A 25,348-nucleotide genomic window follows, 5' to 3' on the forward strand; every position below is an offset into this window, starting at 1 on the left:
TTTCCTTTGTCTTCGGGCCCTGGGAAGGGATCTCTGGGGCCCTGGAATGTCCTGCCTGGTAGAAACATCTTTGTTTCCCTGGTGGTTTGGCTACAGCACAGTATAGCAATGTGATGGGTGATGGGTTTTGGGGCTATTAAGTATCTTTTCTGCCTTCCAAAGGAACTGGGAACTAAGGGTGTTAGACCTCAGGGAGGGGCTGGGGACTCCATGTCAGCCATCAGGACAGCTTGTGATCCAGCCCCAGAAAGAGCTCTGTACATTGAGGCATAGGTTGAGAAAGACTTTCTCCTCGGCCAAACTCCAGTCAGGCTGCTCTGAGCCTTTTCTCCTCTAGGCGCTGACCTTCCACGCCCATCCCGTGCTTGCTGGGCCTGTACTGCCCCAGTTCAGCAAGAATCCCCCAAGGCAGTTAGGGAGGGTCCTCCCCACTTGCTGTCTGAGCATTCTTGCTGTCTGATCACGGTCTTCACCCGCGCCTTACCTGCCTTTAGTTGAGCAGCTTGTTAGGCCAGTTTAGCGGAAACCCCCTATTCTGGTGTCTCCAGTCAGAACTGGTCCATCTCCCACTCCTCACCCTGGTGTTGGCTGTGACTCCCACTCTGACTTTACTGTATTGGGAGCTGGGCTCAGTCTCCCTCCCCTGTAACAACAATCCTGAATAAAGGCTTCCTTTCTGATCTAATGTGATTCACAGGAATTTTTCCTTAACTGGGTGAGCTTCCCTGGTTGGCAACACCCCATGTGTTTTGTCCCACATTCACACAGGAGAACACAGCGTCCTGAGGACAACGAAGCTTCACACCTGAAACCCTCCCAGACTCTGCCCTGTGTGTCTCTTCCTTAGGCTGATTTTAATCTGTGTTCTTTCCCTGTGATAAACCACAATCGTGCAATAACAGTTATCAGTGAGTTACGTAAGTCTTTGTAGTGAATTATCAAACCTGAGTGGGGGCTTAAGAAACACCTTCAAATCTGCAACTGGTGTCAGAAGGAAGGGTGCCTTCAGACACTGCATTTTGACTAAATCTGAGTCCTTAAGCTATCAAATAAAACCTCAGACTGGAAGAGATCACCTTGCCTGGCATATTCTCTCTTCCAATGCCTCATGCCCTTTGATCTTCTGACTGAAGGCCACTGGGTCCAGCCACTGCCCCCTTTGACTGAAAAGTGAAAGGCCTGGCTATTAGTCCTGGCTGCACACGAACTCTCAAGCCACTTGACTGCCTCCCGACCTGGCACCTCCAAGCTTCAGGGTCTCACTGTCACATGTCGCCAGCCAAACTAATGCCTTAGCAGGTGACAGCTTCACCTGTGTGCATGCCAATGCCATATGCAATTTCATGGAACCTCTTATGGACTCATGAGACTTTGAAAATCTTCTCTATAAATCACTAATGCTGAAAAGACCTGCATTTGGACAAGATGGTAGAGAAAGTGTTTTTCTCTTTGGTTGGGGACTTGTGAGTCTCCTGAGAACCCTTCAAATTACCCAATTGGCAGACACTTGTTCCAACTCTGCAAGCTGGCCTGAAGAAACACTTCCTCTACTCTATGTAGAACAGAAGAGGGTCCCAAATGGCAGTTCAGAATGCCCCAGTTCCCAGGCATGCTGTCCGGGAAACAGTCACCCATGGCCCACTATGCCCATCAGTGATGGGATCAAATCAGGGAGGGAAGAAATATCCCTCTCCCACTCACGGGTCCTCTGCAAGTCCATGGCCACATTACATTTCATGCCCTCAGTGCCTCCCTCTTCTCACCCTACTCCCAGCCTTGGTGCCCGAGCCTTCCTGCTGCTCCTCCAACCCAGGCCCACCCCTGCCCCATCCTGACCCCTGGCTCTGCCCCTGAAACGTCTCTCTGGGTCTTTGGATGGCATCATGCTACTTGGTTCCCCACCTTTGACCTGCTGTTCATTCTGAGGCTTTAACCACACTCCCATCTGATTGAACTACTATTAGCATTGGAGAGATGGCAGGTCCCAGTCTCCAAGACATAAAACAACAGCCCCAGAGCTGTGCAGGGACAGAGCCAAGATCCACCCCCAGCTCTGTCCAACTCCATTCCAGCCTCTCTGTGTTCTGGGTCAGCAGGAGGATCCTGCTGTGTTTGTGCAGTTCCTCAGAGGTGGAAGGAAAGGGCCCCAGACAGCATCTCCAGGAACACACATTGATCAGGTCAAGATTTTTCTGGCTTTTTTCAAAGAAAGTCCTGCTGGGCATCAATCTCTAAGAAAAACACTTGGTCGGGCGCAGCGGCTCATGCCTGTAATCCCAGCACCTTGGAAGGCCGAGGCGGGAGGATCACGAGGTCAGGAGATCAAGACCATCCTGGCTAACACGATGAAACCCCGTCTGTACTAAAAATACAAAAAAAAATTAGCCGGATGCGGTGGCCGGAGCCTGTAGTCCCAGCTACTTGGGAGGCTGGGGCAGGAGAATGGCGTGAAACCGGGAGGCGGAGGTTGCAGTGAGCCGAGCTCACGCCACTGCACTCCAGCCTGGGGGACAAGCAAGACTCTGTCTCAAAAAAAAAAAAAAGAAAAAGAAAAACACTTTTGGTCCCGGTCTCTCCCCAGCAATCTTTTTAAAAGGTAACATTAACTGAGCACCTACCGTGTGTCAGTCATTATGCTAAATACTTTACATGCATTAGCTTATTTTTCTCACAATAAAGCTCAATGGATGAAGAAAGGAAGGCAGAAAGTAGTCAAGTAGCTTGCAAAGCTCCCATCACCAGTAGATGGCAGCACTGACCCTGCCCTTGTGGGCTTCCTCTCCCCTCAGCCTGAGGTCACTCACTGCCAGCGAAGGACTTGGAGGAAATATTTCTCCTGCACTGCGGAGAGGGACATTCTCAAGCCCAGCAGAGGGGGCTGCCTGGAGGAGGTGTGCCTGCCAGAGAAAACTAGCCCAGGGGAGATCAGGATGGCATAGCCGGGGCGCCCCATGGAGGTAACCCCACGGAGGTTACCTGGGCAATTCAGCCGCAGTCACGAATCTCTTCCAGGCTTCATTGTTAGTCAGCAGGATTTGCAGATGCACTGGGCTGACTCTGTCCCGGAAGTATTTGGTGGCCTCTTCAGTAAAGCGTTTCTTTTCTACTTGGAAACAAAAAGCATAAGATTGGAGGAAAGTGTGCTACAGCCTAAATGGCATTGAGAATAAGGTGGTTCCATGTTAATCCTCCTCAACCAGCTGTCACATGGGGTATTTTTGATGGAGGCATCAGTGCTATAGACTGAGTTGTGTGCCCTCCAAATTCATATACTGAGACCCTAAACCCCAGTAACTATATTTGGAGATCGAGCCTTTAAGGAAGTCATTAATTTAAAGAGAGTCGTAAGGGTAGGGCCCTAATCCTACAGGACTGGTGTCTAGTTAAAAGAAAAAAAAGAGACAGAAGATCTCTCTCTCTCTCCTCACCCCACCCCGCCCCCGCTGTCTCTCTTGCCTTCCAGCCCTCTCTCCCTGTCTCTCTTTCTCTCTCTCTCTCTCTCTCTCTCACACACACACACACACACACACACATACACCCCCCACACCGGGAAGGCCATGTGAGGACACAGCCCTGAGGCAGCCTCTGTAAGCCAGGAGCAGAGCCCTCCCCAGACATCAACCCTGCTGGCACCTTCACCTTGGACTTTTTGCCTCCAGAACTGTGAGAAAATACATCAGTTGTTGGAACCACCTAGCTTGTGGCATTTTACTAAGGCATCCTGAGAAGAGTGATTCACCAGGGAAGTGCCACGGTGCTTTGTGGAGCAACCGATCTATTTCAGCTGAGAATCACCAGAAAGTGAGCTTTCCAGCATGTTTTCTCCCCATGTACGGGAAATATTCCAGTGATCGCTTCCTTCTGCCATGTGCCTATTGTCAAACGCTTTACACCAGTGTCTTCAAAATCTGAGTTTCGACCCATCAGTGGGTTATGAAAATAGTTCATTTTGTCAAGAGCAGCATTTTAAAAAGAAAAGAGCGTTGAAAATATCAGAGTGTATTGAACACAGCAAGAGTGAGTATTCTTTTGTAAGATATTTGAAATATATATATATATATATATATATATATATACCCTTATGTAAATTCCTGGGATCTAGATGTGTTTAGGATGGCAGCATTTTCAATCTGTGTCAATATGACACAGGGTGCATATGCTGTATCACTGACCACTCCCAGACTGGTCAACGCTACAAATGTTTCAACCTTGTAATCAAAGGTACAAATGTTTCAACAGAGAAACCAATGAATATTCACCTTAAATGGGATACATAATATTATCAGTACAAAGCATCTTAGTACACAGCAGGATTACTGCCCAGATGAGTTGCCCCAAAAATGTGTGGTTTGCAGGGATTTGGGAATTATGGAACTGCAGAGAAGGGACTGGGAAGCAGTATGGATTTATGTATGCACTGGGACATGAGGTAAAATCGTTTCCTGCCGTGGACACACTTGCGAGGCCTCATTCTCATTTCACAGAAGGAGAAATTGAGACCCAGACAGCGAAAGACACCACCCAACCCAGCAAGCAGGAAGCTCAGGATTTGACTCAAGGCCAGCGTTCCCTTGCCATTACTTTGAAGACTCCATATATTTTGAAAATGCCTGTGGTTTCTGCATTCTCCACTGTAGTATACCTGTGGGATTTTAAACATTTTATTGAAAAAGAATATTTCAACCCTACACCATTGAATAAACTACCATGCACAGAGGATTCCTCCTGCTTCTCATGGGCGCTCTCAGATGGGCAATGGAGGGGGTTCTTTAGGCGGGCAGGGGAGCAAGACCCTCAGCACTGATCCTTGTGGCCCTTCTGTGTTACCTCTGTCCTCTGCAGGCTGGTCTCAGGGGACATGGCTCCCCACTATCACCTCTGAACCCAGCTGGCCCCGTTATTAAATCACAGATCATCTTGTTTCGGAGAGAGAGTTTCTTCCTTGAGCCTCCCAGCCGAGCCCTTCTGAAGGATTCTGGGGTTGGCTGGTAGGTCCCGGCTTCTAATCTTCCCTGCCCTCTCCTCATCTTGGACAGGACTCAGCACAGCCCAGTTTGCTGTCCAGGGCGGCTCCTGAGCAGATGTGACTTGGTTGCCAAGGCAACTCAGTGAGGGGAGAAAACAGGCCTTAGGGAAATGAACACAGTGCTGACTTGGGTGAGGGGTATTTTGCTTTTATTTTTTCCTCCTTCACTGAAAGGATGAAGGAAACCAGGGTTGGATGGAGGGAACCTCCAGCACTAGATCTGTGTATTTATTGCTGGGGTGGGAGTACCAGGGTGTTAAAGCAAACTTAAAATGAACACCTGGGCAAACAAAAGCAAACAGGCCTTCAGAATGGCTGTAACCCCCCTTAAACTGCCAACTATGGGAAACTTAACTGGAGTCGTTTCAGATGGGTGCTTACGTCAGGCACAAACAAAACTTAACTTCAGCCAGTCATGAGCAGCCAGCTGACAGATGGGTACATGACTAGGAATTTTCCAACAAGGTAAACCAAAAAACATAATTTGACAACTGCAACAAATCAAATAATGTCCTTATTCCACTTCCATATTCACCCTATAAATACCCGCCTCTGACACTTTTCCATCATAACATGAAATGTCTTTCATTTTGATGTTTCCCACTTCATGACTTGCTTCTTCCTCAAATAAAGTCTTCAAAATTCGATTGGACCTCAGATTTTTCTTTGACAAGGGGTATTTGAGATCATGGGAACGAGGCCCTGCCTGAGGCAGTCATCCCTGGTAAGCAGGTGCTTGTGATGGGCCGTGCAGGGCAGGTGCCCTGGGGGACAAAAAGGGGCTTCCACCTGGAATCAACAGTGGCAGGTAAAGGGGATGGGAACCAACTCTTAGGGAGGCCCTACTGTGTGGCAGGCACTGGCTGGGCCAGGTACCCATTGAATTGAATGGACTTGAATGGAATAGAATGGAAGAGACTTGAATGGAATGGAATGCAATGGAATGGACTCAAATGGAATGGAATGGAATTGACTCAAATGGAATGGAATGGAATTGAATGGACTCGAAAGGATTGGGATGGAATACAGTGGAATGGACTCGAATGGAATGGAATGGAATGGACTCGAACGGAATGGAATGGAATGGACTCGAATGGAATGGAATGGAATATTATACTCGCATTCCAGGCGAGGGGAGGTAAGAAGCTCCAGGTGACACAGAGAAGACGTGGCAAAGGCCAGAATGGGGCTCAGTTCAGTGGGACGCTGAGTCACGCTTTTCACATGGCCACTCAGAGCAGAGGGGCTGGTGCAGGGCAAGAGCTGGAGGGAGGGGACTGGCCTGTGCTGGAAACACCCCAGGGTCAGCTGGGAGCAGAGCGGGAGGTCAGAGGTCGGGGCTGCTGGTCAACCTCCTCTCTCAGCCCCCCGCACCTCCTGGCCCCTGCTCTCCCCCTACTCCCTGACCCTGCTGTTTCCACTTCCCCAAGGTTGTGGTGCCCCACTTGAGTCATTTGCTAGGGGCCAGGGCAGGGAGGAAGTGGGCACCTGGGCCGTGCCCCCCTGAGGAGAGGTCAGGACACAGATGCCCCCACAGACCCCTGGGTCGGGGGACTCCATGTGGCCTCTTTTGGGGCTCAGGGAAGACTCATTGGCCTGCTTGACCATCCAGGTTCCTCTGGGGCTCACTGAGTTGTGGAAACACCACCCTCCATTCTACGTGCGAGTAGGAACCAGCCAGGGAAGAGGAAGAAGCAAGCCTACCTGAGTCCATGGTGCCAGCAGCCAGGTCACTGAGAGACTTTCCTTGGAGCTCTCCAGTCACTGATCAGACTGGAAGGGTTTGTTTTTTTTCTTAACCCTTGAGGAGGAGAAAGCAAATTGTGGGACTGAATGGGAGCCACCTGTGGACAGAGGGAGGTTGGAGGGGCTGGATCTCTGCAATCCCTTTGCGTGTCAGCAAATGCCAAGACCAACCTAGCCCGGTGTTTTTTATCTCCTGGGCCCCAGCCAGCTGGTATTTAGAGAAATTCTACTTGCTCCAGCTCCCTCTGCCCTCACTCTCACACCAAGGCAGGGTCCTTTTGTCCTGTAGGGGTATGAAGAGAAGATAATCAGAGGAAGGGATGGACATCTGATAATCACAGAAACTACAGAGTCTATACACCGAAATAGAGATGGGAAGGAGCGTTCTGACAATGACCTGGGCCTGGCAACATGTGAGATAACTCATTGATAATAGCCAGTGTGTACTGAGTGTCTGTGATCTGCAGGGCTCCTCATATGTGCCTCATTCGATGATCACACACAGGCCAGGAGATGGGTGCAACTGTGGCTCCCATTTTGAAACAGAAGAAACCTCAAATGTTAAGTAACCTTGCCATGTTTTCACAATAGGGGTAGAGCCAGGACTTCTGATTCAAATCCCATGTCTTCCATGACTGGGCTCTACTCCCTTAAATATATAAAAATATTGACTCATGCATACATGCTTATTGTAAATGACTCCTCATTCCAAATCTGTGTCTTGCACTCTATGCCCAAGTGTCTGTCTTGGTGAATTCACTGGTGCTGTGCTGGACACCCTTTGTCCCCCTTGCTTCTGCCTGTATGTCCTGGCTGCAAGTGATGCTTCTGCTTCAACTTCCCAAGTAGTTGTCCCTAAAGGTACATACCACCACGCTAGGCACATTAAAAAAAATTTTTTTTTAGAAATGTGGATCTTGCTTTGTTGCCCAGAGCTGGTCTCCAACTCCTGGTTTCAAGCAATCCTCCTGCCTGAGCCCCTCAAAGTCCTGCGATTGCAGGCATCAGCCACTACAACCAGCCTAAATAAACGCTGATCTTTATACAGAGAAACATTCTTCACATTCTGCTTGTGATGATCTTGCCTTGGGAAATGAGAAAAAAAGAAAGCAAATGTTGATTATGTTTAGGCATTGTTCTAAGAAGGTAGAAGAACATTTATTGACTATCCCTTCCGAGATCTGACTACAGTGTTAGTCAAGGCACTTATAGGTATAATAACAGTCAATGAGAAATAGGGGTGAACATTTGTGGACTCGACTTTGCACCACTAATTGCTCTAAGATGTTATAAATAATAACTCACAGTCCTCTTCCAAGAGCCTATTAAGTGGGTACCATTTGTATTTCCATTTTCAGATAAGAAAACTGAAACAGATGTTCAGCGACTTGCCCAAGCTCAGAAATCTACTAAGGTGTGAAGACTCGGTTCCCACCCAACCAGACGGACTCAAGAACACACACACTGCCTCTTCACCCTCTGCTACCAATGAAAATTTGAATGGACCAGTTGTGGTGGCTCACGCCTTAATCCCAGCAATTTGGGAGACCCAGGCAGGTGGATCACGAGGTCAGGAGATCAAGACCATGCTGGCCAACATAGTGAAACCCTGTCTCTACTAAAAATGCACACACACACACACACACACAAATTAGCTGGGCGTGGTGGCGTGTGCCTGTAATCCCAGTTACCCAGGAGGCTGAGGCAGGAGAATCGCTTGAACCCAGGAGGCAGAAGTTGCAGTGAGCCGAGATTGGATCACTGCACTCCACCCTGGTGACAGACTGGGACTCTGTCTCAAAAAATATATATATATGAAAATTTGAATGAGGAAAACAGGAGATCAGAGACTTCAACAGATATTTGGAAGACAGAACTGGCTGAAGAAGTGACAACTGAATAGAGAGGGGTAAAGGGATCTGCAATCCACAGCAACACCAAGAGCACATTCAGCCAAGAATTGCCTGCTAAGCAGAGCCTCAGAGAGGGGAGAAGTTCACCAGCCCCACGACCCATACAGGATTCACAGTAGCCTTGAGTCTACACCAATGGAAAAAATTAGAGAGTTCATAACTGCATCTAAAGGCCCCAGAAATAATATCTTTGTATCCTGATGCCAAGGAGTTCTCATTTCATCACTCTACAGGGAAGACTGCCAGTGGACCTGCCCCCTTCTTTAATATGAATAGATCTAGGATCAGATATAGCAGAAAGACAAAAAATGGGGAAAAGGTCAAGATAACAAGTAAAAAATGAGTCCAGAAGAAATGGATGATTGCGAAAATAGAAAATGATTTTTAAAAACTCAAACCCATGTCCTCAGGGACATAAAAATGTTTTATTCATAAATAAGAACATTATGTACTGAAAAGGAACAAAGATGATGGAACAAAAAGGACTTCTTGAGAATTAAAAGGTGATTGAGAGAATAAACAACTCTATGACAAGATTCGAAAAGATAGGCAAGGAAGCTTTCCAGAAAATCAACTAAAAAGATGACAGAAAAAGAAAAAAACAAAAACAAAAACCGAGCTAGATATAGAATAAGAAAGTTACCATACATAATAATTACATAGAAAGCTACTTGAGTCTGGGCATGATGGCTCATGCCTATAACCCCATACTTTGGGAGGGTAAGCAGGAGAATTCTTTGAGTCCAGGAGTTCTAGACCAGTATGGGCCACATAGTGACACCCCATCATTACAAAGAATACAAAAATGAACCAGGTGTGGTGATGCATGCCTCTAGTCCCAACTACTCTGGAGGCTGACTGGGGAGAATCTCTTGAGCCCAAGAGGTCACAGAGCAAGACCCTGTCTCTGTTAAAAGAAAAAAAAAAGTAAAAAACAGAAAAGAAAGTCACTTGAGAATGAGCTGTGGGGGCTGAGAGGAGGAAGAATGTGAGAGTGTGTGTGTGTGTGTGTGTGCGCGCGTGCACTCATGGAGAGGGGATAAGGAAAACCAAGAGAGAAAAAGACGTGAAAGAGAAAAATCAACCCAGGGAGAAGGAAATGCAAGGATCACAGCTGGGCATGCAGCAGGCCTAGAGAGCAACCAGTCCAGGATGGAATAAGAAGGAAAGGGCTCTGTAGGGAAAGGGGACTCGATAGAACATTGCATATAATTCAGAGTTTGAGAAAAACTGAGGAAATCATGAAGGCAAACAGTACAAGAGGGGGAAAAAACAAAGGCAATTAGAAACATCAGGAAAAACTAAAGCCGTGCAGCAAAACATGTGCAACCATATTGTACAACTCAGCTCGACAGTAAGCAAGATTTAAAACGTCACCAAAATGTAAACACTTGGTTAACTTTTAACTTTTAGAACAAAACAGAACATTTACATATGAGAACTAAATCTACTTGTTACCAGTCAGTATAATTAATGTTCCATGGTAAAGGTGGGAGGTGAAACACTGAAGGAAGGAGGGGGAGGATTAATATGGCCATTTTGTAAAGTGAAGAGTCAAGAAATACTGGCTACAGTTAAGGGCATAAGAAATAAAGTTAAATAAACTCACGTTTAGTTCTCACAACAACCATCCTACGTAGGCACTGTTATCATCTTAATATTTCTGAGGGGAAAACTAAAGCTTGGAGAAGTTAAGTAATTCACCTGGAGCCCCTAGCTAGTGACAGCCAGAAGCCAAACTCAAGTGTCCAATCTCCAGAGCATGCACTCTCACTCTATTTCATCTGCTAGCATAAGAATATTATGTAAAGAAAATGATTTACTCCCTAAAGAAAAGCTGGCCAGGCACAATGGCTCACATCTGTAATCCCAGCACTTTAGGAAGCTGAGGTGGGTGGATCACCTGAGGTTGGGAGTTCGAGAGCAGCCTGACCAACATGGAGCAACTCTGTCTCTACTAAAAAAATGAAAAAATTAGCCGGGCATGGTGGTGCATGCCTGTTATCTCAGCTACTCAGGAGGCTGAGGCAGGAGAATCGCTTGAACCCAGGAGGTGGAGTTTGTGGTGAGCCAAGATAGCTACATTGCACTCCAGCCTGGGCAACAAGAGTGAAATTCTGTCTCAGAAAAAAAAAAAAAAGGAAAACCTGAACATCAAAATTAGCTGCTTTTAATTGGGAAGGGAGTGAGTGGAGTCCTCTTTATTAAATGATTTGTCTGAACTGTATACACTTATTAATTGATTTTTTTTAAATTTTAACAAAACAGAAGTTACTTTATAGTAGTTAGTAACTGCTAACCTCAATAATGGTTTGGATTGTGGTGCCACCACCTTAAAGTTGATGGAGAAGTGTGAGCAAGTGCCAAAGAGAAATACACCTGCCTCCTGATGGGAGAAATGTCAGCTTCAGAGAAACCTCGGTGGCTGGGGTAACCGAGCTGCTAAGAAAAGTACGGATGTTGTCATTTTATGTTAAACTGTTAATATTAACAGCATAATCAGAGTGAACTCCTATCTTGAATCAGTATAATTTCCAGTGGCACCTTGCCACTCAACATACGGGCTTCTTTTCCACCCAGAGGAACCAAGACGTCTTGTGGGGAACCAAATTCCCCAGACTGTGATATGTGTTACCCCAGAAAGCAAGGACGCTTCCAAAGATGTTCAGAGCAGTGTTCAAAGGGTTGCCCACTGGTCAGTCCTAACCGCTGTGAACCCGGAAAATCTGAGACAGGTGTCAGTTAATTTAGAAAGTTTATTTTGCCAAGGTTGAGGACGCATGCCTGTGACACAGCCTCAGGAAGTCCTGATGACATGTGCCCAAGGTGGTTGGGGTGTAGCTTGATTTTATACACTTAGGGAGCATGAGACATCAATCAAGTACACTTGAGAAATACATCGGTTTGGTCTAGAAAGGCGGGACAACTCAAAGTGGGCGTTTCCAGGCTACAGGTAAATTGAAACGTTTTCTGGTTGACAATTGGTTGAGTTTGTCTAAAGACCGGAGATCAATAGGAAGGAATGTTTGAGTTGCGATAAGAGGTTGTGGAGACCAAAGTTTTATCCTGCAGATGAAGCTTTCAGCTAGCAGGCTTCACAGAGAAACAGGCTGTAAAATGTTTCTTATTAGACTGAAAGCCTGTGTTGATATTAATGCCAGAGAGGCATAATGAAGCATGTCTGACCCCCATTTCCCTTCATGGCCTGAACCAGTCTTTCAGGTTAAATTTTAAGAGCCCCGGCTGAGGAAGAAGTCCTTGAAATGGGGGTAGGGGGGCTTAGAATCTTACTTTTGGTTTATACCGCTTATATTCAATAGTAATAATTGATTGTGATTATTATGATCATGTTTACTTGGTCCGAGATGAGTCTGTGAAAGGCCTTGGGTTGATACTAACATTCAAGTGAGAACATTTGAGAAAAGTATACAGAAAAGGCTAAAACAAGGTACTTGAAATGCAAAGACTTATCATAACAGAGAATGTTTAATTGTTAATTGGTTTTAACAAGAAGAGCATCTTAATATAAATGGATATTTTTCCTTCTATTTATTTATGTTCCTGTTCATAAGTGTTGAGAATGAAGGAAGAGCTGCCACAGACATTTGGAAGCTGGCGTGGACTCCCAGAAGGGCTGTGTTATTCTCCTATGGACAGAAATAATGTCACAGAATAGTAACCACACACAGGGTGACTCTGAGACTGTGAGCAAATGAGACAGAGCAATTAGACTTCATAATACTGTCTAAGTATAGACAGAAACTGAGTCTCTGCTCCACCCACAAAATACCAAACACTCCCTCTCCTGGCTAAATAGAACGCCTGTTTTTTCTACACCAAGTCAACTCTAACCTCTTCCTGGTCTCCCTCTCTCTAGATAAGATTTGCTGAGATACCCACTGGTAGACTTGCCCCCCGACTTTCTGCAACACCCAATCCAGAGTGGGCTCCGTTTCATAGGCCCTCCTGCCAATCACCCAGCCAGAGCCCAGATATTCTAACAGGTTCCTTCTCGCACCCCTTACGGAGGTGCCTACGGACCTCCACCTGTGTCCCCCTCACTGAGAAGAATGAACTCAACTGGTTCAACCACCTACAGGAGTGACCTGGTAGCCCCGGGCTGGAAACATTGACTCTAGAGATTTCCATGGTTTCTGTAGTGGGGAGGCAACAACAAGCCCGGGCAGCTGTGAGGTGGCCCTGTGAGGCCCCTCAAAGGTAGGGGTTGGCTCCAAGCAGGCCCCTATCTCTTTCTTCTTTACTGTGGCTTCGGCTGCATCTGTTTCAGCTGGCTCCCAGGCACATCCATTCCAGCTGCTGGTCTTTGCTCCCAGACTTTATGTTAACAACGCAGTGGTTCCCGGGACCCCCTGATGCGTTTTCATCCTCAAGGTCATGTGTAGAAGCACCCTCATCGAAAGCCTCTCACCTCCCTCTTCCTATTTCCTGCCTCTGTCTCAGGGATCTTGCATCCAAGTGTCTATCATCTGGGGCCCCCATGCAACCATGGTGACAGTGAGGCCAATAGAGGCACTAGGGGAGTGTGCTGAGGGGTTTCTGGGTGCTTCTTGCTGTAAGGGATAAGGGTGATAGAAGGAGGGTTCCCCTTCCCCTTCTTCCTGCTTTGTTCAGTGTGTGACCCCCTAGGCCAGGGCAGCTGTCTCAACATCATGAGCCATAAGGACCAGGAGCCAGCACAGAGCAGAGGAGCAGGAGGGCAGAGAGAGCTGGGGCCTCAGACCACGCCTGACACCTGTGATGAGCTGCACCCAGGGTCTCGTCCTCCTTAGGCGTTGTTGGCCTGGCTCGGAATCTTGTCTGGGGCATCCGCTGAGGGTTGAAGCTGGATACTGCCCCTCGAGCTCAACTAGGACACAGCATGTCCTCCCTGCGCAAGCCTGCAGTTTGGTCAATTCCCGGAAAGGGACTTTAGTTCCTGGAGGAGGCCCAGACAGGGAGCCCTCCCTCCTGCCTCAGCTCTGAGCCAAGCTCTCCAGATGCAGAGGACAGAGATTCTCAGCAAAGCAGCTCCCTGCAAGTGGCTGTGGGGCCTCCTCCTTAGGCAGAGAGAGAGGGAGAGAGGGGTGAAGACACTGTGCTCCTCCTGAGGAGTCTTTATTTTTATTTTCAATATTTTTTTTTTTGCTCTGTTATCCAGGCTGGAATGCAGTGGCACCACCATAACTCACTGTAGTGTTGACATTCTAGGATCAATCGATCCTCCTGCCTCATCCTTCTGAGTAGTGGGAACTACAAGTGCATCATTATGTCAGTCAATCTTTTTATTTTCATTTTTGCAGAGATGGGGTCGTGCTATGCTGCCCAGGCTTGTCCTGAACTCCTGGGTTCGAGGGATCCTCCTGCATTAGCCTCAATAGCACGGGAATTACAGCCCTGAGCCACAATACCTAGGTCTCCTGAGGAATCTTTAATGACCTGCCAGGGTCAAGTTCAACCCCTTAACTGGGCACACGGGCTCCTACTTTCCTCACTGCTCCCTGCCCACAGTCACCTTGGGTCCAGGTACCCACTGACGCCCTGGTTTCCTGCCTCCCAGAGCCCACCTACTACCCCCACTCCCATTCCCAGCCTCAGGCCTTTGCTCAGGCTGCTCCCTCCCCTTGGAATGCCTCCCCCACCTTCCCCACCATGTGCAAGTCACCCATCCTCAGAGGCTCAGTCAAAGCTGCCTGGACCCTGCAGCGTCCCCCAGCCCTCCCCAGGCTCCCTGAGCACTCTGCTTTCTGGGGGCAGCTCTACCTCTGTGTGGCTCTTTGGGCCTCTGTCTCCCCGTTAAACTCTGAGCATCCGGCAGGGACCCTGCTGTGTTCCCAGCTGCATCCCCTATGACTGACCGGGGTGCCCTCTGCCCTCCCTGGCACAGCCTGGCTGAAATCCGAGGTGTGGGAGGCATTACTTGGACTAAAAGCAACCAGCCTCTGGACAACATGGCCCAGCTTCAGTTTCACTTTCAGTTGAGGAATTGAATGTTTTTCCTTTCTATCTAGATGCTCATCTCTTTTTGGGGAAGAACAAATAAGACCATGACTCTGATTTCATGTACTTTTGGTGGCTCTATCAGGTTTCTGAGTTTCCATTTATTTTCTCCCGTGTCCTCCCCAGTCTTATTACTTTTGTACGAGGAGAAAGAAAAAAGAAATTTCTAAAAACACGCGAGCCAGCTAACCTCTGAATCATAGCCATGGTTTCCGAGCCTCCCCTCCCCCACGGCAATGGCCCAGGCCTGCATCTGGGCCCAGCTCCCTCCGGGTCCATGACCCTCTTACGCAGCAACCAACTACTGCCAGGGACTTTTACGGGAAAGAGGTCATTTCCTTCCTGCACTGGTTGTGCCTTAGAATACCCACAAAAAAGTCTTTGTTCTTCTTTGTCTGTAGTAGGTACCCATGAAATAGGTCCTACACTTAAAAAAAGAAGAAACAAATTCTTCTCCAAAAATAAGTAAATCAATCCCAAAGGGATCTAAGTGTACCCCAGAAAGAAAAAATTAAAACTATACTAGAAGAAATGTTAAAAACAATGTTGAGTTGGGAAGACCTTTCGAATCAAAACTCAATTCCCAGAAGCCTTAAAGGGAAAATTGAATAGAGTTTTACCTCTCACAAATTAAAAATTAGAAAGAACATCATTCAAGAGCCAGAATAAAATGAAAGAATAGGAAGCACGGTTTGCAATACTTAAAGCAAAGGTAACTGTCCACAATCCACAAGAAATGCTCAAATCAACATGAAAAGACTGAAATCAAGTTTCTAAAAATATAGCCAGGTGCGGTGGCTCATACCTGTAATCCCAGCACTTTGGCAGGCCAAGGCGGGTGGCTCACCTGAGGTCAGGAGTTTGAGACCAGCCTGACCAATATGGTGAAACTCTGACTCTACTAAAAATATCAAAATTCGCCAGGTGTGGAGGCACGCACCTGTAGTCCCAGCTACTTGGGAGGCTGAGACAGGAGAACTGCTTGAACCCCGGAGGTGGAGGTTGCAGTGAGCTGAGATTGCGCCACTGCACTTCAGCCTGGACAACAAAGCCAGACTCCATCCCATAAATAAATAAATAAAATTTAAAAATGGATAAAAGATAGGATCTGAAGAAATAGAAATTAACGTTAACCATATGAAAAGGCACTCAAGCTCACTTTCGAACCATATATGCAAGTGATCACAGAGACATACGTTTTTGAAACATTAGATAAGCCAAACCTAAAGTGACTAATAATGTCCACTGTTAGGGAGGTAAAGGTGGCACAAGCCCCTTCACTGTTGATGGAGTGTGAAAGGCTCTGGTGTCCTGGAGGATCGTCAGCGATACTCAGCACACTTTACAAAGTGCCCCCACGTCATGGCACAGCACCCACTCCTGGGTCTCAGCCTCCAGGGAGCAGAGGGCAAGTGTGCAGGGACAGGGGCTTTAGAGGGTGCCATGCACCGTTGTTTCTATCACCAAAAAGGGAGAAATCACTAAATCTCCTGCCATAGGGAGTAGGCGGGTCCCTAACACTATGCCCATTAAGACTAAGGAATGCGCCTGGCACGGTGGCTCACGCCTGTAATCCCAGCACTTTGGGTGGTGGAGGCGGGTGGATCACGAGGTCAGGAGATCGAGAACATCCTGGCTAACATGGTGAAACCCCGTCTCTACTAAAAATACTAAAAATTAGCCGGGCGTGGTGGCACGCCTCTGTAGTCCCAGCTACTCAGGAGGGTGAGCTGGAGAATCGCTTGAACCCAGGAGGCGGAGGGTGCAGGCGCCGCTTGCACTCCAGCCTGGGCGACAGAGCAAGACTCCGTCAGAAAAAAAAGACTAATGAATGCGATGCCTCCCTTAAAGAAATGAGGAGGAAAAGAAGCTGCACAGAATCAAAGACCCTTCGAGGCCACGACACAGAGGTGAGAAACACAGGGCTCCATGAAGTGAAATCTGAATAGCAGGTGTGACTGTGCGTGTGTGTGTGTGTGTGTGTGAATTTGTGAGTGTGTGTGTGGCATATGCAAGGTTTGCCTTTTATTTGGTTGCCAGCATGTCAAATGTAATTGCACCTGAGTTTACAGCAAATGTTCCGTCATCTGAGCTCTGAGGAGCCAGGCCCACCCTCTCACCTGCTGGGCATCACCTGGATCTGAGAAGCCCACGCAGACCTCCAGCTCTCCCTACTTTCCTGCAGCCCCTGCAGGTATCTGGGCTGCAATGTCAACTTTCCCCTGACTCGCACTGCCCCGCCTCCCACCTCACCCCAGATGGGGTCAGCAGCCTGCTGGGGGTCAGCAGGGTAGGGCATCCTAACCCCCTCTGGCAGGTGAAAAACCCTGAGGCTCAGAGAGGGGAAGTGACTTCCCCAGTGTCACACAGCTCTTGGAGGGCAGGGGGAAGGTCAACACCTGACCTCCTGACTCTGAGATTGAAGCAAGAAAGTATAATGTTAATAATCCAAAATCTTCCAGGTTTGTTTCTGCTTCTACAAACACAGAGGGCTAAGCTCACGCTCCCACAGTTATGCTCACGCTTCCACAGTTTGACTTTTAATCTCATGATTGTCAAGCTGGGATCATGTGGCAGACACCATTCTGCAACATGCCCTTCTCACTGCCCTTGTCTGGGCCGTCTTTCCCACTAGGGAACAGCACAGCTTCTTTCTTCTCTATCACCCAGAGGCCTGAAAAGGAACCAGGTGAGTGTCAGGGACATGGAGTCCTGTGATCTACCTGCTCAACTTCCTGATATGGGACCCTCAGCGAGTCACTCATCTCCCACAGCCTCAGTTTACCCACAGGGCCTGGCTCAAGTAGGTGCTCAGAGTCAGGGTGGGTGAAACAACCTCTGAGTTCCTTGTATCTCTTTTCTCTCTCTCTTTTTTTTTTTTTTTTTTTTGAGACAGAGTCTCACTCTGTCAGGAGTGCGCTCAGGCTGGAGTGACTGGTGCGATCTCGACTCACTGCAACTTTCCTCACCTGGGTTCAAGTGATTCTCATGCCTCAGCCTCCCAAGTAGCTGGGATTACTGGCTTGTGCCACCACGCCCAGCTAATTTTTTGTATTTTTAGTAGAGGCAGGGTTTCTCCATGTTGGCCAGGCAAGTCTCGAACTCCTAACCTCAAGTGATCCACCCGTCTCTGCCTCTCAAAGTGCTGGGATTACAGGCATGAGCCACCGCGCCCAGCCAGGTTCCTTGTATCTCAAAGGAAATCCTCTGTCCCCATCAGGCCTCAGCAGCAGCACCCTGGGGCCAGCCTCAGGGTGGCCAGGCCACAAGAAGTACAGGCTGGGCTCTGGATCACCTCCTGTGCTCCACCTTCTCTGGTTCCTCCAAATGTTCTAAAGGAATGGACAGTCCCAACATCTGCCTTCCTTCTGGGGTCACCTGGCCATGTCTCACGCAGGCTGGAACTAGAGCTGAGCCCTAGGAAGCTTTGTGAACCCAGCTGAGCTGATTCTGCCTCTGTCTCTACTGTTTGGGGGCCCAGAGAGAGGGAGGGAGAAGTCCAACTAAAACCTGGGTTCAAATTCAGGCTCTGCCATGGACCGAGATGTGACCTCGGTCAGTTACCTAACCTCTCTGAGCTCATCTACAAAAGGTGAATGACCCTTCTCTTATAGAGCTGCTGTGAGGATGGGGAGATGGGGAAGGTCAGACCACCCCTAACTTACCAAGGAAGCTTCCCTTGAAAGAGTGTGAGCGAGATCCAGCTGTTCTGAGCTGTGTGGATCCCACCTCCAGCCGTGCATCTGCATAATAACCAGACACTTTCTCCAGGCTCTGAGATATACCCTGGAACCCAAAAGGGAAAGTGAAAGTCACAACTTGGCAGCAGCTCCTGATCAAACATACAAAACAGGATGCTTCCCAGCCCCACCCTTGGTCCAGTCACGTCCTTGGTCCAGCAGCACCCTTGGTCCCACCCTCCTGCTGATCCAAGAGCAGCCCCAGACGTCCTTCTTGGCCAACCCACCTGCCTCCCATACTTAGGGCTGGGGGTTTGCTGTGTCTTCAGGAAGAAAGACCTGCCACTGAAAGACTATGAGACCCTCCACATTACTCCCCACCCCCACTAACACCACACTCCCCAGATGCCCACCTCACTCCCTCCATGCCGTCAGCATTACCACAGTCCATCACACATGGTGGGTGGACACTTATTGCATATTGATTGTATTGCTGTTGGGGTTATTTTGTTGTTTTGTTTTGTTTTGTTTTTGAGATGGGGTCTGGCTCTGTCACCCAGGCTGGAGTGCGGTGGCACAATAATAGCTCACTGTAGCCTCAAATTCCAGGGTTCAAATGAACCTCCTGAGTAGCTGGGACTACAAGCATGAGCCACTCGGCCTGGCTACTTTTAAAAAATGATTTTGAAGGGGTGAAATCTTACTATTTTTACCAGGTTGGTTTCAAACTCTGGCCTCAAATGATCCTCCTGCCTCAGCATGAGCCACCATTCCAGACCTGCTCTTGTCGAACGCCATACCTGTGTGGCTTCTGGACATTTCCTTATGTGGGTTCTTCTGCTAGGAGCACCTGCTACCTTCACCTGGAAAAGTCACGCTCCTCTATCAGAATGCAAATCTAGCATTTCCTCCCCTGAGAAGCCCCCTAGCATCCTCTTCAGCAGAGCCCACTGCCCCATGTTCCACTCCTGTGGCACTTTTGTTAGGCTGTTGTAACTGGCCACAGTCCCAGGTTGACTGAACAAAGGGGGGGGGGGCGGATGTGGAAGTAAAAGACAAAGACAAAAGAGTATATTAGGAAGAAGGGGTCAGGGGGTTCCTTGCTTCTAGTGAACAAGGGCTCTGAGCTTTTCGAGCTCTCTGCGTTTATTAGGTAAAAGAGATGATGAGAAAAAGGGGGGGATGATTGTCAGGTAATTGTCAGTCAGCCGTTTGGTTCACAGCAGGCTTGCAAGACTGCATCCTTCAAATAATAGGTGCTAGATATCCCAGTAGATAACTTCAAGGAGCCCAGCACCAGGGAGTGATGGCCCTCAGGAAACCTTCTGGCGGCGGGTGCAGTGTGAGTTTACCCACATCCCGCATTCATGATAAACAGTTTGCTGTTTGATCATATAGCCTCCAGTGAAATGCTCAGTTGGTCACAATCCCTTTGGCCTTTTCAGCTCCCAACAGGCAGTTAAGTAGACATTAGCAGCTGGGAGGAGAAAAGAGAGCAGAAAGCCTGTCACTGCAACAGCTCCTGACCCACCTAAGTTCAGCCCCAGAGCCATTCTAAGACCCGCCTAACTGATGAAGTTGGTGGTATAGTTTGTGGCCAGCACATCCTGAAGAAAGAGAAACTAGGGCACAGGTGGAAATTCCCTAAAGGGGCACATGCCCAGTAACATGAAACTGTGCCCTCAGGTCACCCCAAGTTCATTATACCAACATTATAATAAAATGTGGTTTTATTATACCAAAGCCCCAGAGTGGGCTTTTCTGTGAAAATTATGGGTAAAAACATGCATAGCCTAATTTTAGTTATATAACCATAAACTGCCAATCAAATGACATCGTCCTTTACTCAGACACAGCCCCAACCTCAACTTCTCTCCACACACCGCATAGAAGCACCTTAAACTCTATATAGAGGGGCTGACTTCACTTCACAGAAATTAGCCCACTGTCCCTCTGAGAGTGTCTAACTGTGCTTCAATACACTTTGCTTTGAGCTTGCATTTTGGAGTTAGCCTGCAATTGTTTGCTCACTCTCAGAAGAACTGAGATTACTGGTCCAGAACTCCAGCTCTGTTAATCTCCTCAGTTAAGGGATCCATCCCAAAGCAGAATTCCTGGTAACATCTTAGTGCTGTGACCCGGATGATTTACGTTCAGCATGGCTTTTAATATGTGCTTGATTTTAGCTTGGGGAACTGAAACATATTTTGCTAAAATGCTTCCTTTTGCTTTGGGTCAAGATGTTTGTGCTATGTTTCGCTGCTTGGCTAAGAGAAGTTGCAATGAGTGTTGTATTTGCTGCATTAGAGAGGGGGTATATCCCCCAACATGCCACCAATAACTTTTAGAGAAGAGCTTAGAGAAATCTTCTCTGGATTTAGGTTTAATTAGCTGTTTAACGTGATTAAACTTCATTAGGTTGTAGTGGCCGTTGTAGCCCAGAGCTTGTTAACAACCCAGGGAAGCTTTGAGAGGCAAAATGGTTTCTTATGCTCTGGCCACAGAGCCAGGAATCACCCCCAACTCCCTTTAGACTGGGCACTTTGGCTGGATGCAATTTTTAAAATTACTCATTAAGAGAGCCGATTGGGATTCAGATCATGGGATAGCTTGGACAAATGCTAAGTTTAGAGGTTTACAGCCGGGAATGAAGGGTAGGCCCATAGTGGGTCATAACCTTTGGAGAACTCCCCAAATCGTCCTCACCCACCCTTCTGGGCACTCACCCCACCCGAGGCCCCCTCCCCGCCACACTGCCATAGGCAGCAGCACAGCTTCTGAAGATCGTTCTGCAATTTTTTTTCCTTTTTCTTTTGAACAGAGCTTCATTTCTTTTCTTTCTTTGTAACCACTTTTATTCAGAATCTAGGGGACAGATGTTTTTAGCCAGGCTGTAGTACTCACTGTAGGAAGGGGTCTCCATGCTGGGCACAGCCATGGTCCACACATAGGCACAACTTGAGAGGCACAGACTGCCCCGGGGGAGGCGGAGCCTCCATCTAAAGAGCAGGGGACACTCTCTCCCGGTAATGGTCAAGGATATTGGGATATCGAGACTACCTTGATCTCAGTGCTGTGTATTCTGGATTGCCAGCTGCATCCACACTCCTATGTAAAACCACAGAGGGCTGCCCAAACTGATGATGTCTCCACAGACAAATACACTTGTGAGACTTTAGTGGACCTCAAGCCTCTCTTTAAAAGACTGCCAAAAAATAAGTAATGCCCACTGACTTTCCCTAGTGCCTTTTTTAAAATATTAGCTTTAAGTTGGATTGTTATAGTTATTCTCATATATTTGCAGTTTAATTGCCTCCTCCTGAATGGGTGAAATAATTTTTCATGCTAAAATAGCTGTTTTAAATGCAGTAACCAATATTTTTGCTTTTTAAACTAGATTAACCCTTGCAATCATTTCTCCTAATGTTTTTTTCCAACACCCATATTTAGCTACCATCAAAGAAGTTTTAAAACCTTGTTTAAACACAACATCAACGGACTGCACAACATCACAGAAACTGTTGAATCTGTGTTTACACCTTCCCTAGCAGAGGTCTATCAGCCATTTCCATTCCTGCTTCTGAGTGGAATCAATCAGAAACATTTCCGGCCCCCACTTCTGTTAACCGACCAGGATAAGCTGTCAATCCTAGGGTCAAGCCCACAGTCAATTGCATACTCCTTAACAGTCTATACCAACAAACCTGTTACAACCTCCGAGGACCTGTCGTCTATCTGTAATACTATCTGACTAAGCACTCCTTTGTCTTCTATCTTCATTGAGGATGAGGCCATTACTTGGATTTTTTCCTAATATTTCCAAGGCTTGCAATCACACTTGTACCCTATTTTCCACCCAATTATGTGTCAACTTAGTCACTGACAACAAAAAATACAAACATCCCTGATATTCTAATTCTTCTTTGTGTTTCATTCATTTCCCAAGCCCCCCAACAGAACCACTATGTGGAAATAAGCCAGCTATTCTGGATCTACCCTCTTCCCCAGACCCACACCAGAATATCCTTTTAAACATAACAACTTCTGGTTTCAGTCTCACAACTTCGGGCAAAATCATTGCAAAAAACTGCAGCTCCCCATAATTTCACAATATTGGTTGGGATCCCATCACTCCTTCCTCTAACTGGGCCTTTGATTCCTCTTTCATTCTGTCAAGTACTGCCTGTGTTCCCCCATTACGTGAACTAGCCTTGACTTCCACTTCTGAGGGTATTAAAGCAGACTTACACAGCATGGAAAAACCCTACTTTAGTATCACTGTTGATATTTGTCTTAACATGACAAATCACATTTTTGTATAGAAACAAGGCATATCTCTGCTTGTCTGCTAATTAAACAGGGACTTGGCCCTCGTTTACATCATCCGCAAACTCACTCTTATCGATAGCATTCCCCTCCCTATACACGCTCAATCTGGTAAAACTGAAAGAGGAGTTTTAACAGCACTGACTATAACTGGTGTTCTGGCTGGTATTGGCACGGGAACTGGAGGACCTCCTTAACTCCATTTTTACTGCCCAGAAACTCTTCTTAAAAATTATGCAACAAATTATTAATCTAACTAACCAAGTCAATACCCTTTCAGAACAAATCGCTTCATTAGCAAGCGTAGTCTTACGAAATCGATGAGCTTTTAATTTGCTCACAGCCAATCAAGGGGAGCTTGTGCAACACTTGATAAAAATTGCTGTTTTCATCAACCAATCAGGTAAAGTGCAAACCAACTTAAAAAAATTATAGACAGGGCCAACAAGTTAATGGAAAACAGAGTTTCAGGAGGCTTTGACTGGTGGAAATTTAACATCTGGTCCTGGTTTTCCTGGTTAGCCCCCTTTCTTGGTCCTAAAACAGCTTTATACAACTTATAGCTTTCAAACGATGCTCATTTGATTTACAAGGTTGTTTTGTTTCTTCCCACCTAGAATCCATAAAACTCCAAATGATTCTACAACAAGGTTACCACGAGGTCTCAACCATGTCTGATATCTACATGGGCCCCTTGGATGGCCGCCACTCTTCTCTGCCCAACCTACCAGCTACAAGAGAGCAAAAAAGAGAACCCAATTAATACCACTGCCTCTTGTCAGCAGGAAGTAGCCAGATTAATTGTCACCGATCTACCCAAAAATTTGGCTTTTTTTCTCTAAAGGGGGAAATATTAGGTAGTTAAATAGACATTAGCAGCTAGGAGTGGGTAAGAAAAGAGAGTAGAAAGGCTGACAGTGAAACAGCCCCTGGCCCACCTAAGTTTAGCCCCAGAACCGTCCTAATGCCATCCTAATGGATGGAGATTTTGGTAAAGTCTGTGGCCAGCACATCCCGAAGAAAGAGAAAGTAAGGCACAGGTGGAAGTCTCCTAAAGGGGCACATGCCCAGTAACACAAAAACATGCCCTCAGGTCACCCCAAGTTCATTATACCATCATTATAATAAAATTTACATGTGGTTGTGCCCTCCTTTCCCCAGAGTGGGCTTTTCTGTATAAATGATGGGTAAAACCATGCCAGTTTAATTTTAGTTATATAACCATAAACTGCCAATCAAATGACATCATCCTGTTACTCAGACACAACCCAAACCTTGACTCCTCCCCACAAACCCCATAAAAGCACCTTAAACCCTGTAAAGAGGGGCTTATGTCACTTCGCAGAAATCATTCCACTCTCCCTCTGAGAGTGTATTACTGTGCTTCAATACACTTTGCCTTGAGCTTGCATTTTGGTGTTAGTCTGCAATTCTTCGCTCACTGTCAGAGGAAGTGAGATTGCTGGTCCAGAGCTCCAGCTCTGTTAACTCCACCTCTGTTAAGAATCCATCCCAGTGCAGGATTATTGGTAACACTTAGAGGGAAGGGGCCTAAGCCCACTGCTCAGCCACAGTCCCGTGGCTAAGAAGGCGTGCTGTTGGATTGCTGGCGGACTTTTCTGCTTTACCCCAGGCAGAAGGGTTTTGAGAGGGGCTGAACCCTGACCAACATGACCCTTTCACTGGGAACTGTTTCATCCTGGGCAAATGTCCCTGCAGCCTCGTGGCCACCACCCCATACACCTGCCAGATTTTCAGGGAGGAACAGGAGGGTGATTACACAAGAACTGTACGATACACTTTGAAATATACCCACTTCTCTATTTAATTGGAATTTGATAACCATCTCTTAAATGGGCCAGGAGTATGATCTGAGTTTACAGGTGAGGAAACTGAGGCAAGGCATGAGGCTGTGGCTTTCAACCAGCAACTCAGGGAGGAGCCAAGATTTGTAAACCAAAATGCGTCTGAGACAGATCTCAATCCGTTTAGTGGTTTATTTTGTCATGGTTGAGGATGCCCACAGGAAAAAAAAAAAAAGAGACACAAGTCACAGTCAGATCTGTGGCCCACAAGTTTTCAAAAGAGGGTTTTAAGGGCTTCAATATTTCAAAGGTAAAGAGTGGGAAGGAGGAGGAGAGATGAAAAAAAAAGACAGGACAGGTACTGAGAAGAGTTGTCACATTTTTGTGAGGCTTTGATTAGCACTTCCTGAATCTATGTGCTGCATGTAAAAGGCATGGATAGAGGAACAGTAATTATGCATTCATCTCATGCTCAGTAAATGTGTATTTTACAGAAGATAAAAATAAATAGGCAGGGCTTGGTGGCTCATGCCTGTAATCCCAGCACTTTGGGAGGCCTAGGCACTTGGATCACCTGGAGTCAGGAGGTCGTGACCAACCTGGCCAACATGGGAAAACCTCGGGTCTACTAAAAATAACAAAAAGTAGCTGGGCGTGGTGGTGCACGCCTGTAGTTTCAGCTACTCAGGAGGCTGAGGCAGGAGAATCGCTTGAATCCAGGAGGTGGAGGTTGCAGTGAGCCGGGATCATGCCACTGCAATCCAGCCTGGGCGAGAGAGGGAGACTCCATCTCAAAACAAAACAAAACAACAACAATAAAATGAACATAGATTAGAGGAAGCAGTCACATATGCA

The 25,348-nt window shown here is 47.1% G+C and overlaps 1 protein-coding gene across 7 annotated transcripts in view; it reads right to left on the reverse strand.

Annotated features, from left to right (window-relative positions):
* APOL3 (apolipoprotein L3) overlaps positions 1-25,348 on the reverse strand; it is a 37,584-nt gene that overhangs the window by 2,156 nt on the left and 10,080 nt on the right. Inside the window, exons 2-5 of one of the 7 annotated variants that reach the window (XM_016938739.2) lie at positions 18,348-18,468; positions 6,944-7,055; positions 6,731-6,827; positions 2,977-3,106 (exon numbers count right to left, since the gene is read on the reverse strand). In XM_016938739.2, the coding sequence (XP_016794228.2) occupies positions 2,977-3,106; positions 6,731-6,740 (140 nt within the window). In that variant the 5' untranslated portion in view covers positions 6,741-6,827; positions 6,944-7,055; positions 18,348-18,468. 7 annotated transcript variants of the gene reach the window in all.

The sequence above is a fragment of the Pan troglodytes genome, chromosome 23, assembly GCF_028858775.2.
Source record: "Pan troglodytes isolate AG18354 chromosome 23, NHGRI_mPanTro3-v2.0_pri, whole genome shotgun sequence".
In the NCBI taxonomy this organism is placed as follows: domain Eukaryota; kingdom Metazoa; phylum Chordata; class Mammalia; order Primates; family Hominidae; genus Pan; species Pan troglodytes.